The following is a 15,138-nucleotide window of genomic DNA, read 5'->3' on the forward strand; positions in this document are numbered from 1 at the left end:
CAGCTATACCCTTGTTCATATTTATAATGTTCCTTTCACAGCACTGATTAGAATGTAAAATACTTGCACTAGCGGTGTGATTTCTAATGTAAAGTGATAAATATTATGAGGGAATTTAAAGGAGTAAGGGCAGATCTGCAGAACACATTTGTTTGCTTCAAAGAGAACACCACTTATTTATTTTTTTTCTCAGGTGGATTGCATTTGTAAGGGTAGGCATGTTGAGGCGAGCGAAGCGAAAACGTTTTATTTATTTATTTTTAAGCGAACGCAGGCTGTCTTCAGCATTGTTTCGCTCAGTAACCAAAGTCTGGTGTGTTGCAGATCTCTTCCAGTGGCTTTAGTATTTCCAAGACTGGCTTGAATACAAAACAGCTTTCTGGAAATCAGGTTCTAAAAGATGGGGTTGAATGTGAAAACAAGATATTCAACATCGGGTTGTTTTTACTTTTTTGTTTTCAAAGGAGAGCGTGCCACTGTGACATTATTGGTCTTAATGTTTCCTAACCTCGTCAAATCTGTGTATATATTTCTGTCATCCCCATCTACTCTAGGATATCAGCAAGAATACAGCAGACAGGCACTGATAGAATATTGTGAACCTTCTTGGTTTTTTTTGAAAATGAAGTTCAGTTTTTAAGTATATAACCTGAGTCTCTTTCTGTCTTTACCCTCTGCTTCATGAGAGAGGACGGCTGATGTGCAGCTGCAATTTAAATGGCCAGCGACTGTGTTTCTGAGTAGAAACTAGAGATGGCACGATACCACTTTTTTATGTCCGATACCGATATGAATCCGATATAGTGTATTTTGTAATCAATACAACTGTTTTTTTATAAATATCTATAAACCTACACCGTCCTCCCTATTCTGGTATTTTAAAGAGTACTTAGCAGAAATATTAAACAACCTTTTTTTTTTTTTTTTTTTTTTTTTTTTTTTTTTTTTTTTTTTTGCCTGTCCCGTTTGGCTCTTTTGCCATCAGAATTATTGTCTAAAGGCAAAGAAAGATGCCCAACGGATTTACTTTACCAAATTGACCATCCCAGCCTTGCCATAATGGTCCATTTGATTCACCTTTTATTGTTTATTTTATTTTCACTTGTTGAATACGGGACAGACTTGACTGGAGGAAAGAAGGGGAGAAAGAAAGAGGGGAAAGAGAAACAGCTGAGAAGAGGGATGGGGGAGAAGGGCAAAAAACAAAAACCAACAGAATGGGCAGGAAAAAAAAAATGCATCTATCGATCACCTGGATCACCTGTTGAGAAAGAAAAAAGAAAACAAGCAGAAGAGAACAAGAGTAATAGAATAAATAACATCACAATGATATATGGGAATATGACAGTAAATACTAAATATTAAACATTATTGTGCAGCACATAAGATCAACAGAACACAGTGTGCTTTGAGGTAGGAGCCAAAAAGGGTGTAGTTTGTGGGTGTGATCACCCGTGTGTACACCTGTGAGCATGGACGCGCTTGTTTTTTTTTTTTTGCTGGGAGTTGGCAACCCTATTAGTTAGGTCGTTTAATATCTCCTCCCTACCTGCTTCATGCCCTGGAGGACGGGGCTGTGGCCCCCCCCCCACACCCTCTAGCAGATCATTACATGAAGGAACCTTTTTAAAAAAAAAAAAAAAAAAGATCCTGGTGTTATTTGTCTCTCAGAAACAGTTCATAACTTCCGTTCAACTCATTCATGTCACCTAAAAGGTAAACCTGTTTCTCCATCACCTGTTCAGCTCTGATGATTCAGTAAGGTTCATCTTCATGTTTCCCTCTCACCAGATAACCAAACCGATATCATGACCAGCAGTTTTTACTGCCGTGGCTCCAGCAAACAGCAGCTGATACTAGAAATTAATATTAAATCAGTTCTAACAACGGCTTATCAAGCTTAAACGTGCTGCTGTTGTTTATCCGCTGGTTTCCTCTTTCTAGCGCAAAGTGGGCGATAAACAAACAAGAAAGACGGGACTGACGAGAAAAAAGCCGACCAGCTGATCATTGATCAGTTTCATGATTAAAGTAGCAACAGGGGAGGGAGGGGGAGAGAATGAGAGAAGAGTCAGCTTTGCAGCAAGGACAGAATAACTCCAGCTTTGTGTCTTGTTTTCATTCTAGCTGAAGTACGGGGCAAATCGCTTCCTTTTCACCTCAATATGGAACTCCGATGGCCAGTCCAGTTGTGGCTCCATATATCAGTTGTTAAGCTTAACGTGGAAATACGATGCAAACATTCAGAGATGAACTTACGAACTTGCTTTACTTCTCTGGGATAGTTTTCTCCGAGATGAAATGTGGCTCCAAATGCTCCACCAGACAGACAGGTCTTGCAGACAACAGCCCCTCTATCATATGATACTGCTCCGATGCGCTGAGCTGGGTTACGCCAAAAAGCGCTTTTTGTGAGGTGATTTTGTGATACCTCGGATCGGATTGCATTTTTTTATTTCTCTCCGATATCCGATCCAGTAATTTAGGTCAGTATCGGACCGATGCGTAATATCGGATCGGTCCATCTCTAGTAGAAACCTGGCTTTTTAAAATCAAAGCACACCTTTTTGGCACAGTCATAACAAAACATCTTTTAGTGTGTTAATTCATGCCATTTTGTTCCCATTGAGAGTACATTAAATTAAATTATCAGCATTGACAGTAAAAATTTTGGTAAACGCTGTTTGTGGTCAGCATTTCAACGCCAAGTTTTAACTTCAACAGGTTTTTGCTTTTAAGCCACACCCACTTCTGACATGACTCTTCATCCCTTGCAAAGATAAATTTTCATGACTTCATCTGATACGTTTTACTGCAGAAGCGAACAGGGAGCAAATCTGACAGCCAAGATGATGAGGAGCTCAAAAAACAGTGTGAGAAGTGGTAGGTAGCTGTCAGAGAAAATCATTCTGACCATTTCAAGAGCCTAACGGGAGAAAGTGGGAGTATGGGATTGATAGAACAAACTCGACAAATGTGCCATTCATCTGTCAGCCTATTTCCTGTTTCTTAAAAAGCTTCAATGACGAAAACTCTCCTGTGTTTGTTAATAATCATATCTCAGAAAAAATAACATGGTTTTCCACAACCAGGTCTAGTTGTGATAACAGACATTGCAGGACAAATGTTATGGTATAGAGGCTAATTTAGATTACAGTGTGAAATCAGCACCATCTCATTCCTTCCTGTTCCCACTTAAAGTCAGATTATTTGTTTTTTGTTGTTGTTTTTTTTAGAATATTTCCATTAGAACTCTCTTTAAATTGAACCCTGTATATATATATATAACTGACCATCTTGTTTGTGTAGGGTTAATGCAAGAAGTTGAAATTCTTGAAAATATATTATTGCTAACATTTTTGGGTTTATCAGTATTAAGGAGTTACTGCTTCCACTGTCGCTTGCAAGGCCGTTTAACATTACACACTGATTTGCCTGAAGGTTGATGGCCTTTTGAAATGAATACATAGTCTGCTCTGAAATATGCTTTTGCACCTGAGGAAAGGTTGTTCTCTGATATGAATCTCCAGTAATTCCTGCAGCTGTCTTTGACATTTTCTAGCTGGTAAACATTTTGGTTGTTTTGCATAAGTCTGTGCTTCGTATGGTTTTTGAGGTATGCTATTAAGAGCTCATCTGTGAATGTGTAAACATTTTGTACTTTCATTCAGTACGTTTGTTTTTCTGAAAATGAAAACAGCGGAATTCCATAAAATAAAGGCAGAACATAGATTTTGTGCATTACATGGAGTATATTCCAGATGTTTTTATAAGCCACACAGTAAAAACACTGATTGTGCTTTCTGTGAGATTCTACGTCACTACTTATCGTGCTGAATTGAAGTCTGACAAGTGGTTTGTTGTAACCTCAATGCTTCATTAAAACAGAATTCATAGTTTTGGCTGAATGGTGATTGCGTCTGAGATGATTAATTCTAAGACAGCCCACCCTGAATGCCCTGAGATCTCTCAAATATCAGAAAGAATTGTCTGCACTGTGGCTAAAGATGAAACACCATAAGATATTAATCTGTAACAAGACAACACAAGCTGATTAACAAGATAATACTTCATGTAATCTTGTGAGATAGAAGATCTTCTTCCTTCAGTTGCACATGAGCTACTTCTACAGATTAACTGGCTTTCTTCAGTCTGAATAAGACATAGGAGCTGTCACCCAACCAGCTTTTCTTCTGTTCAAGCAGAAGTTTGATGACATCTATCTTCAAATCTGCAGCCTTGCAGAACCGTTTCTTATTTGAACTGTTCAATGTTTACACCTGTATTTTATTTTATTTATTTTTTAGACTATCTGTACCATGCTATGCTGGCAGCAGCACTCCCCGCCTCAATCTTAGTGTTTGCTTTAATGTCAGATGTGCTGCTGCATGGTTTGCGTTTGATTATGGGGGCTAAGGTGAGTTGGCTGGCTTTCCAGTTGTCATCTGCCCTGCAGCAGTTTAAGTGGACCTGCAGTGAATCAACTCTGAAAAATTACTTCTCACTCAGTAGGAGATAGTTGGGTGTATTCAAAGGACCTTGTCACTTCCAATGTGCTCTCAATGAATCTCCGCCGTTGCCGATGCAAGGCCTCAACCCACTCTGCTGGAAAACCAATGTCTACAGCTGTATTTTGTGACTGTGTGCAGGGTGATTGTTCCTTCAGAAGTTATTACAACTTCAGGAATGAGAAGGGTGTAGACTTGTAGATACAAGATGGTTTATAGTGGCATATTTTGTGTGTCGGGCATGTGTGTACTTTTTATCTCAGGCAGAAAAAGGAGGAGGGCAGAAATAATAGTGCAGGGTAGTGATGACCAGATGTGCGTCACAGGAATCAACTTAGAAATTAAAAATCCGTCTTCAAATTTAAATTCAAATGTAACCAATGAGCTTGTTTACGACACCTGAATTTGCAAAGAATCTCGTAACATCATCTAACAGCACTCATAGCAGCAAAACAAAAAAAAAAAAAGCAGTTTGATATAACAAGAAAATAAGGTTTTAATGACTCGGAGTGCTGTTTCTACATGTTTTTTGGTTGACTGCTCTAAATGTTCTGCTTAGCAATTTTCCCCCTCTTCTTTTTAATCTATAGCTATCTATATGATGTCAGTGTGAGCAGATATACCTGATACGATTCTCTCAGGCAAACGACTCTAGCTGTGCACACAGACGTGCCACCCACATGCTGGTCAAAAAAAAAAAATCTTATTTTGTGAGGGGCAGCCAATCAGAAGAAAGGTAGTTTAAAGGGAGGGGGACGGGAACTAGAAATGGCTTCTTCGCTTTCATACACTCCAAGGATAAAAAGAAATATGACATTGTTCCCCTTTAAGGTAGACCATCTTCCTCTTTTGGCTGCTCACCACAGCAGATGATATGCCTCAATCTCACCCTATCCCTAACATCCTCCTCTGTCACAGCAGCCTTCCGTATATTCTTTTTTACTCTATCTATCAATCGTCTCCGTGGTCCTTGTGTTTTCCTTCTCCCTGACAGCTCCATATTCAACATCCATTGTCTCCTTTAAGACAGATGTTGGACATAAAAGTGGCTCTTCATAGTTAGTTTCAAACTCAGCCCATAAACCTGTTGCTTAGAAATACTTAAGTGACTCTGAGGCCCACATATGAATTTTGTTATATTATACTGAATCTATATGGAGTTGGTTTTGCCTGCTGTAAGCAGAAATATCCAGGTAATGCTGAAGTGGTTCTTTAGGCACAAAGGGAAATCTTCTATATGAGAAGCTTATTCAGCCCCTTGGACGTTTCTTTAAACTCTTGTATTTTTAATGATAAGATTTGAAGACGTATATATCATGGTGGAAATGCTGATAGACTGATAAATACTAATTTCTGAGCAAAGTACTGCCACAGACCAGCAGCCTCATTACTACCACCAATGCTGTCAGCGCAGTCTTATGTTAGTGGAACCATAAAAATGTCAGTACTTTTTCAATTTGTCAATTTGATGGAAAATTGACAGAGAAATGGGAAATATGATAGTCTGAGAATGTCACAGCATTGTGATTGTGGCTGAATGTGTTGCTGACATGGTTGATAGGTGAAAATGAAGCATGTGGGATCAGACTCGCGGCCTTCTCAACCTTGAGAGTCCATGGCAACCCACTGAAAGCAGACTGGTAAACGGAGGCAGGCTGTGTGAGAGAAAGAAATTAGTTCTGGACCAGAACTGTCTCTTCATTTCCGCATAATAATACTGCAGTAAAAAGGTTGAGGAAAAAAGTATTAAAAATCTTAGACCAATACAAATCCCTGTGCTTTTTTGCCCCTGTTTTCTCTGTGCTATGTCTCACTTCTCTACTCTTTTTCATCTTTCAGGAATTCACTCTGAAGACTGTGGACCTAAGCAGGCCTGAGGGCTCTGACATATACCAAATCCCTGCCCAGGGGAACAGGGGAGATTAAAAACTTCTGATTGAGGTGGAGAGGAAAGAGACACAGAGAGAGGGAAGGAGAGACAGAAGGAAAGCTTATCGTTCACCTTTGTTCTTTTTAATGCCCCAAGTGAAAGATCTCCATAGGCATGTCTGTGAATAACAGCAAACACAAGAGCAACTGCCCACCACTGTGGTCAGAAGATGGAGTGAGAGAGTGAGGGAGGAGACGAGAACAGGATTACATCCTGTGAAAGAGCCAAGCTCATATTCTACTTTAATTGAATGCCTGGGAGAAAGGAGAGGCATGAGAGCAAGCCTTTTCAGTGCCAACTGCTTCAAGAGGTACTGCAATTAACCCTCTGGCCATCATAAAGTAATACCTGGCTTTTGCTGTTTTCCAATTGCTGGGTTTGGTTGTACACTGTGGATGTGTGCTTGGGCCGTGGTCATGTTTCAGCCCCTGGTGTGTAGACCGGAACGGACCGGCTCTCAAAGAAACGGCCTGATTCCTCCTCTGTTGCTGCTGCTGCTGCTTCTTTACACCTCCCTTAAGCCCGCTCAGGCGGCCAAACCCAAAGGGCCAGGACACACACATTTGAACTCTATTCGCATCGATGGGGATATCTCCTTAGGTGGGCTCTTCCCAGTGCACGCCAGAGGGCACGATGGAAAGCCGTGTGGGGAGCTGAAGAAGGAGAAGGGTATACATAGACTGGAGGCCATGCTCTTTGCCCTTGACCGCATCAATAATGACAATAATCTACTGCCCAACATCACACTGGGAGCACGAATCCTGGACACCTGCTCAAGGGACACTCACGCCTTGGAGCAGTCTCTCACCTTCGTGCAGGCTCTGATCGAGAAGGACGGCACAGATGTCAAATGTCTCGGTGGGGGGGCGCCCATTATCACCAAACCTGAGAGGGTTGTAGGTGTTATTGGAGCCTCCTCCAGCTCTGTTTCCATCATGGTGGCCAATATATTACGCCTGTTTAAGGTAAGATTATCATTACTTATTAGCTTGGTTTGTTGGGATGTGCGAATTGCACAAAAAAAGGGATTCCAAATGATGTATTAGCCTGAAAAATACATATGCTTTTGCTTCAGTGAAGCACGTAGATACTGTATTTGTTTGAATAATTAATAACACCGGATGGAAAACAGTACAAGCCGCTGAACAATGTGAGAGAACAATAAGTGTTCGATATCTGCTGCCACACAAAGACCAATTTCATAACTTCAGTGAGGAGATGCCTGGGTAAATCTCATCCCGGCTGGTGCCCTGGAGGAGCTGGTTGCTAAGCAGTGAGAGGTATTGCCTGTCACAATACAAAAGTGATTAATAGGATTTGATTTCATTTTTGGCCTATAGCCTTTCCCTTGATCACAATAGTGTTTACATTTGTTTACACTACAGAAAAAAATGTTCTCTTCGTGGACATTTGGACATTTGATAAATTATTCAATACAGATTTTATTATCACCCCAGTCAGCCATGACAGTCATAATAGTTCTTTTTCACTTTACCAAAGGTATGATTGCTATTTAACGCTTGGCTCACTACAAAAATAACAAACCTTTTTTGACTAAAAAGAACTAGTTTTTTAAAAGTACTGTCATGTTTGAAAAGGTTTCATGGGTAATTACACCTTTTTGCAAAAATATTAGACAAATCACTTTCAGTGAGATGAGGTAGTGGCTGATTTAAATTCAGTGATAATTAAAACCAGGAACTTTTTTCTCACACAAACTTGGGGCTAAAAAAATATTTTAATATTTATACAAGACCCTGACTCCAGATTTTACCTTCACCTTGATCTTGCATGGAAATTTGTGTCTATTACTGTCCTTTTCTTGCTTATGCTGCAAGGTCAAAGGGGAACTCAATCACACTCAAAAACATTCTTTCAGCTGATTCAGTGTTTGCCCAAGGACACTTCAACAGAACAGGTGTTTGCTGTCAACAATTCTTTTAAAACGTCAGTATCTAAAATGTTAGATGAGGAGCTGCAGATTCAACTCGAAGCACACCGCTGGACATTTTTTTCAGTGCTGTATCACTGTACACAACACCAGATGAAAGCACAGCAAGCCACACATAGATTTTACTCAGGCAGGACACGTGGGTATATTGAGGGCTGCCCAAGTATATTTTGAAACCAGCCTTTTTATTTAAACTTCTGTTATATATAAGAGTCCTAGTAGCTGCCTCCGAGGCTGAAAAGTGAAGCTAATACAAAGTGTCAAAAACTCCTCTTCCTAGAGTGGCCACAAAAGCCAGTCAGTCCCCATAGACTCCCACTTTTAAACGTGGTAAAAAGCATGTTTATGGATATTGTATCTTTTTTATAACAACTACAATTTTTCTTTTTTTAAATAACATGTTCATTTGGATACTGGTTAAAGTGCACGTTAAGTTTGCAGCATGGCTGCTTCATTTCACAGATGTGGTGGCACCTGCAGCCATTTGCTGTCTACTAGATTGTGCCTCCTCTAATGTGGGTGACAGACAGTCTTTGTGTGGTTGACATCACTTGGCAATTAGAGATGTAATTACTTTACAGACAGCACTGTAATTCAGGTGTGCTGCACCTGTGGAATTTCTGGCAGCTGACCAAACACACTAGCGTTAGTTCGTAACTTAGAAGTCTATCCTCTTGTCCAAACATGGCAACCTCAGGCTCCAGAAAATCAACATGGTGGAAACCAAAATGCTAATACTAATGCTTCAAACTGTGGAGTCCAGAATATTATGTGATGTAACAGTGGTTACTTCCATCTTTTATATACAGTGTATGCTGCCAACCCAGCTAACTGAGACCCTTTATCTCGTGCACGTTTCTGTACTGGCAACCAAGTTGCTTTTGTTTCAGCTCTTTATTAAACACTGCACGCTTACATACAGTACTGTGCAAAAGTTTTAGGCAGGTGAGGAAAAAATGCTGTAAACAAAGAATGCTTTTAAAAATGGAAGTGTTAATCATTTATTTTCATCAATCAACAAAATGCAGTGAATGAACAAAAGAGAAATCTAAATCAAATCAATATTTGGTGTGACCATATTTTGCCTTTAAAACAGCATCAGTTCTTCTAGGTACACTTGCAGACAGTTTTTGAAGCAACTCGGCTGGTCAGTTGTTCCAAACATCTTGGAGAACTAACCACAGATCTTCTGTGGATGTGGGCTTCCTCACATCCTTCTCTCTTCATCTAATCCCAGACACACTCGATGATGTTGAGATCAGGGCTCTGTGGGAGCCACTTCTTGTTCTTCTTTACGCTGAAGATAGTTCTTAATGACTTTGGCTTTATGTTTGGGGTCATTGTGCTGCTGCAGAATACATTTGGGGCCAATAAACAATCATTTATATTTCTGAAAGCATTCTTTGTTTACAGCATTTTTCCAAACCTGCCTAAAACTTTTGCACAGTACTGTATATAAATGTCATGAAAATATCAAAGGGTGTTGGTGAAATAAAGAGTTGATCAGCCTACCATATGTTCATTTTTCATTCATTCATTCATTAGTTTATTAATGATTAGTAGTTTGTCATTTTTAAGCCAAATGCTTAATTCAAAGCTTTGTGAATTCATGTATTTTTGCTTTGTTTTATTTTGCTACTCTTCTTTGTCTTATTTGATGTATGAATTCAGTATCTCAGGTTCTGGAGTGTAGTTTTGAGGGTCGGAGGGGAGGCAATTTGAATTTGTTACCTTGGGCTCTGGGAAACTCCGGGGGCATTTTTACTATTTGCGACATAATTTAGAAAATAATTGGCTGATGGATGTGAATGAATGAATGAAAATGAAATGAAAAATAATCATTAGCTGCACTGTTGGATGATGTAAATGAAAGCCAAAGGAGCATGATGTACAATGTGTTTCTATACTTCTTTTCTCCCCCTTGCTCAACCAATCAGTGTTCTCATTACCAGTACCGAATCCTAGACAACCGCTGAACCAGACCAGACTCAGTGCTTTATCTGCTACCTTCCAGTGTGATGTCATTCGCCAGCGGTATGCGGGAGAGATGCTCCGCTGTGTGATTTTTCTTTTCTTTTCTTTTCTTTTTTTTTTTATTTTTTATTATAACTGGACTATGATTAGGACATGTTTCTTTTTTTATTTCATTGCCTGTGAAAATGTGTTCATTTTACAGGTGATGTGAGTGAAGCCCAAAAAAAAAAGGGAAAAAAAAGTGAGATGTGAAGTAAAGCATGAAAGCTGATATATACTGTAGGAGTTTGGTGTGGGGTAGCTGGTGTGTAGGTGTGCTGCACTGCAGTGTATCTGGACAGAAGCCATTAATACTATAGCACCACTCATACTTCCAGATAGGTTGAGTAATTTTAAAAATCAAAAATATGTAAAGTGGAAAATGAAAAGTAGTATTCACATCACTAAATAAAATGCAATGCAAATGACCTGGAATGCTTAGATTTAGCTACGGCTCTAGATTTAGCTGAGATGGATATGAGGCTTTTATTTTGTTTTTTATGCTTATTTATGTATTAGTTAATCTAATACTCCACAGCAACAGCCTGAAGTCTGTGTTATTTGATAAGCTCCCTGATTCCAGAGTGTTACAAACCACATGGGATGTATCCTCCTCCTCGAGGCCCCCAGCATTAATCAGTGTGAACCCAGTGTGATGGCACACACGCATTTCCTCACACACGCCAAGGTCTCGTGCATTCTTTTATATGTTTTAATGTGTGTAAATGTTTTTGTTAAAGTCTGTGTATAGGTTTGTGCATCTCCAAACGGATATGTTCAGTACACACCAGTAGAAAATATACTCTAGCACACAGAACCCTGTGCATGAACTTTACATTTCTCTCTGTCTCCATCTCATAAAGTATGCCTATATGTGCACTCACACAGGTAAGAGTCGGTGTGGGCCACAGTAATGAGCATCTCCTGCAGTGCGTTCCTGATCCCTTTCTCGCATGGGAGCCTCAAATCCTTCGTCATTAGCACAGTGCTCATTGCTTCTTCATTAATGCATGTAAGCGTTGTCCTTGCATATTTAATCTGAATGTCTCTGATCTCCTATCTCTTTATCCTCAATGCATATAAGCAATGCATTCCCCTCTTCTGCTTTTTTTTTTTTATATGCAGACAAATGGAGGGTGAGAAAGCAGCACTAGACTGACAGCAAGCCAGTCCGTCTTCAATACTATCACTTTTTAATCGCTCTTCTGAAAATCAATCAAATCACAGTGATAAATCAATCAAAGACTGTTGCAACACTCCAAAAAAAAAAGAGACTGAACTAAACTGTTACAGTTACACAAATTTAACAGCAAACCATTAACGCGGAGCAGTGTGTGGTCATTTAGGCCAAGGCTTTGAGTTATAGCTTCCCAGGGATCCATAGGTCAGCCAAATGCCAGCCCGTTCTGCTGGCCCTGATGGAGCCGCTGATGGGCTCAGAAAGTTTTAACTTCCTCCTTGCCACCAAGACCCCCCCCCCCCCCCCCACGCACTTCCCCCAAAGAAAAAAAAAAAAAAGTCTACTTATTATAATAATAATAAGTGGAAGGAGTTCAGGGAAGACTGTGTCTACTAGCTTTGTTGCTAGGCATAAATGCTTGATTTAAAAGAAGGCAAAGTATGTACACAACTACCAACTCAGCATACTGGTGAAGTAAAACCAACTTGTACACATGCTTATGCATCTGTGTGCATATCTACATACATAAACCATGTGCAAAATTGCAGCACTCAAATATACCAGCTATATAAATGCTTCACACAAAGAAACAGTCTCGTACAAAAGTAATCACGCGCATTTGCACACAAACCACTTTAAAGGCAGCAGCAGCCACCCTGGTGTAGTTAGCAGGTTTTCTGAAAAGTGTTTCCTCAGCACTCAGCTGCATACAGATGTGATCCAGAGCAGCTGATGAATATTTTACTTGAACCTTATGTAACGGTACATGGGGACCAGGAGCTGCAGCTCAAGAAGATTTTAGTGCATTTCACAGAAGAGGGAGCTGCTTTGACAAGCATTTGGGGAAAAAGATAATTTGTGATCACAGAAAAGCCATGTCAGATGATTGCATTATTCATTTACGCAGCAGAAGTGTTCATAATGTGTTGACTCATGTCACAGATTACACTACCAGGTCTGTCCTTCCCAATCAGCAGGAGGTACTGACAGGGATATTATTTTAAATTCAACCACAGCAGAAGCTTGGCTCTCGTTCAGTGAAAACAAAGTAGTTTTCTAAATTTCATTTGATCTGTTCTGTGGTACACATGAGTAGCAAAACAGAGACACATTGACCCAGGAATAAGATGCTCAGAACCGTCAAGCCTTTAATGCTCACTGGAAAGCATTTTGCTGGCTTTTTGTTGCTCTAACATTACAGTTTAGCGCTGGCTGGACAAAGCATCTCGCATTCACTTAATGGTTAGTTTCAGCAGTAAAAGGGTTCAGAGAAGAGTAAAAAAATATCCATTTCGAGGAAGAAAAGTAGAAGATTTTTCATGCAAGAAAACACAAGCCTTCACTTCAGCATCCCACTCAATGTTGCATTATCTCTGAAATTTAGTTCACGCCCTAATGTTATTTTCTTTTCTTTTTAAAGTTTCGTATTGGAAACATAAAAACTGACCTGTGTTTATGCAACTCCACATTGTGGGAGCATTTTCTAAACTGTAAAGGTCTCAGGAAAAAAAAAAAACAAGAAGCACAAAATAAGGCATTAGGACAGTAAGTACTTCTGACCTTTTTAGTGAATCTTGTTAGGCTGCACCTTTGCAGATTAAATGCTTTAAAAACTCAAAAGTAAAGCAAATTATTTTTATTAGTTTGGGGGAGATTGGAAGGAAAGAACACCAAATATTATTAATATTTCCCATGATTTATGGTGGATGATTGCTAATCATATACCCATGAATCATAAGCATGTGAATAAGAAGATCTATGCTGAAAAGTGCATTGTTAGGCAGATCAGATTAAAAAATGCTGTCAGTTACTCTATAGAGCCTGTGATCCTAAAAAGTAAACCAATATATCTCAAATTTAAGTAGTGATTCTAGCTTATTTTTGTTTTATAAAAATACAGAGTGGGTGGTGTTTTTGAAGGAGAATAAAAGCCATACTTTAAAAATCAAATTTCAGTCTGATGCTGCTAATGTTTGCTTTTTACTGGCTTCTTTGGCTACCATGACTCATTTCTGAGTGTGTACTTGTGCACTTGGGAGAAAAGAATATCACTTATAGTGAAGCTACAATTATGTGGTGGCTTGTAAGGTAAAAGCTATCGGTGTCAGTCTCATTCAGAGTATGTCCATGTTGAAACCTAGTCACAAAAGAAACCACGAAGAGGGTGGCAGCTATCATTAGCTGTCTCTATCGTGGTTCCCTGAATGAGCGAGCTGATACATTCTGCAGCTGTTATGTGGTCAAAGCTCCACCACATCCCTTTCTCCCAGTGGTGTTCACCATCTGCTTTGTTGTAGCCTCTTTTAGCAAGTTAATGCTTATTTCCCCCCAGTTGATCCTTTGCTCCTGAGCTCATTTTGGCTTCGGACCAGTTTGGCAAAATCTGTTAATGTTATGCTGGTATGGTCATTTGTGTTTTTTTTTTTTGTTTTGTTTTGTTTTGTTTTATTTCCTCTTTGATTAGAAAGAGAGCATGTGCAAATGAAATGAAAAATTTGATTGGGACCTACATTATTTTGTTTAAACTTATACAAGGAAAAAAAAAAGATTTTAAACCAGAAATAATATATTAATACCTACAATATTAGATTATTGTTGCAATAAAAAAAAATGCCTTGATTTATTTTACTTTTTTAGAAAATTTGTTTTGATTGTTGTAGTATGACTGCTAAATACAAAATCCGTGACATCACTCACTGGTTTGCTGTTCTGAAGCTTCAAGATTTTTTGCACTCATCATCTTGATGCTATCGTTACATCCTAAACCAGATGTGACGGTGGTGAGGGATCCAAACGCACACCGAGCTGCGCACTGAGGACATAAACAGTGTTTGCAGAGGTCAAGTGGGCCATTTTAGCAACCATAGCTATCGCCCCCTAGTGGCCTTCTAAAATAAAAAAAAAAGCAAGTTTAAGAAACTTACGCGCTGGCTTTACTTGTCAGAACCGGAAGTTATACACAGCATAAAAGACGAGCATGATTTTTGCTCTAAGAATAAGTAAAAAAGTATCAAAAAGCAGTTATTGTATTCAAGTTCTAGATTCACCTTGTTCCTAAAATGACACTGAGGTGGTACTCATGGACAGTGAAGCTACGTCTCGATGTTGGGAGAAACTTTTATTTTTGAACTATTTCCAAACCTAAATTTTCTTTGACCGTTAAATATAATTCAATTGAAAACCAATGAAACAGAAGTGGTGGAAGATGTATGTTCATCTGGGTTGGAATAAGGCCCAGATTAGAGGGTATTTTCAAGCGTGAAGCCTGTCTTTAAATGGCAGCTACTGATCCACACAGGTCTATGAATAAAAGACTGATGGCTCCAATACAGAGTTCTGTGGGTGCCCTCTTTTCCTCATCTTGGCTCAAGCTGAACTAAACTGTAAGGTTTGAGCATTTACAGAGGTTGGGTGACCTCTGCAAGAAAGAAAGAAAGAAAGAAAGAGAAAGAAAGAAAGAAATAGAGCATTGCTTAAATTAATACGGTGCAATAATCATTTTATCTTCAAAATTTTAATTAAGCATAAGGTTTGATCCACTGTCCAGTCCTGAGTC

General features: G+C 39.3%; 1 protein-coding gene across 4 annotated transcripts in view; it reads left to right on the forward strand.

The window, feature by feature from the left end:
- Window positions 1–15,138, forward strand: part of LOC120718077 (metabotropic glutamate receptor 4-like) — a 184,739-nt gene that overhangs the window by 31,501 nt on the left and 138,100 nt on the right. For all 4 annotated transcript variants that reach the window (XR_005692370.1, XM_040006400.1, XM_040006406.1 and 1 more), the window contains exon 2: window positions 6,348–7,403. Coding sequence is in view for 3 of the 4 variants with exons in the window: in XM_040006400.1 (XP_039862334.1) it covers window positions 6,834–7,403 (570 nt within the window). In the remaining variant the exon portion in view is untranslated. The remainder of the gene's footprint in view (window positions 1–6,347; window positions 7,404–15,138) is intronic.

This window comes from Simochromis diagramma, unplaced genomic scaffold (genome assembly GCF_900408965.1).
Source record: "Simochromis diagramma unplaced genomic scaffold, fSimDia1.1 OVJJ01000320.1, whole genome shotgun sequence".
Taxonomy (NCBI): domain Eukaryota; kingdom Metazoa; phylum Chordata; class Actinopteri; order Cichliformes; family Cichlidae; genus Simochromis; species Simochromis diagramma.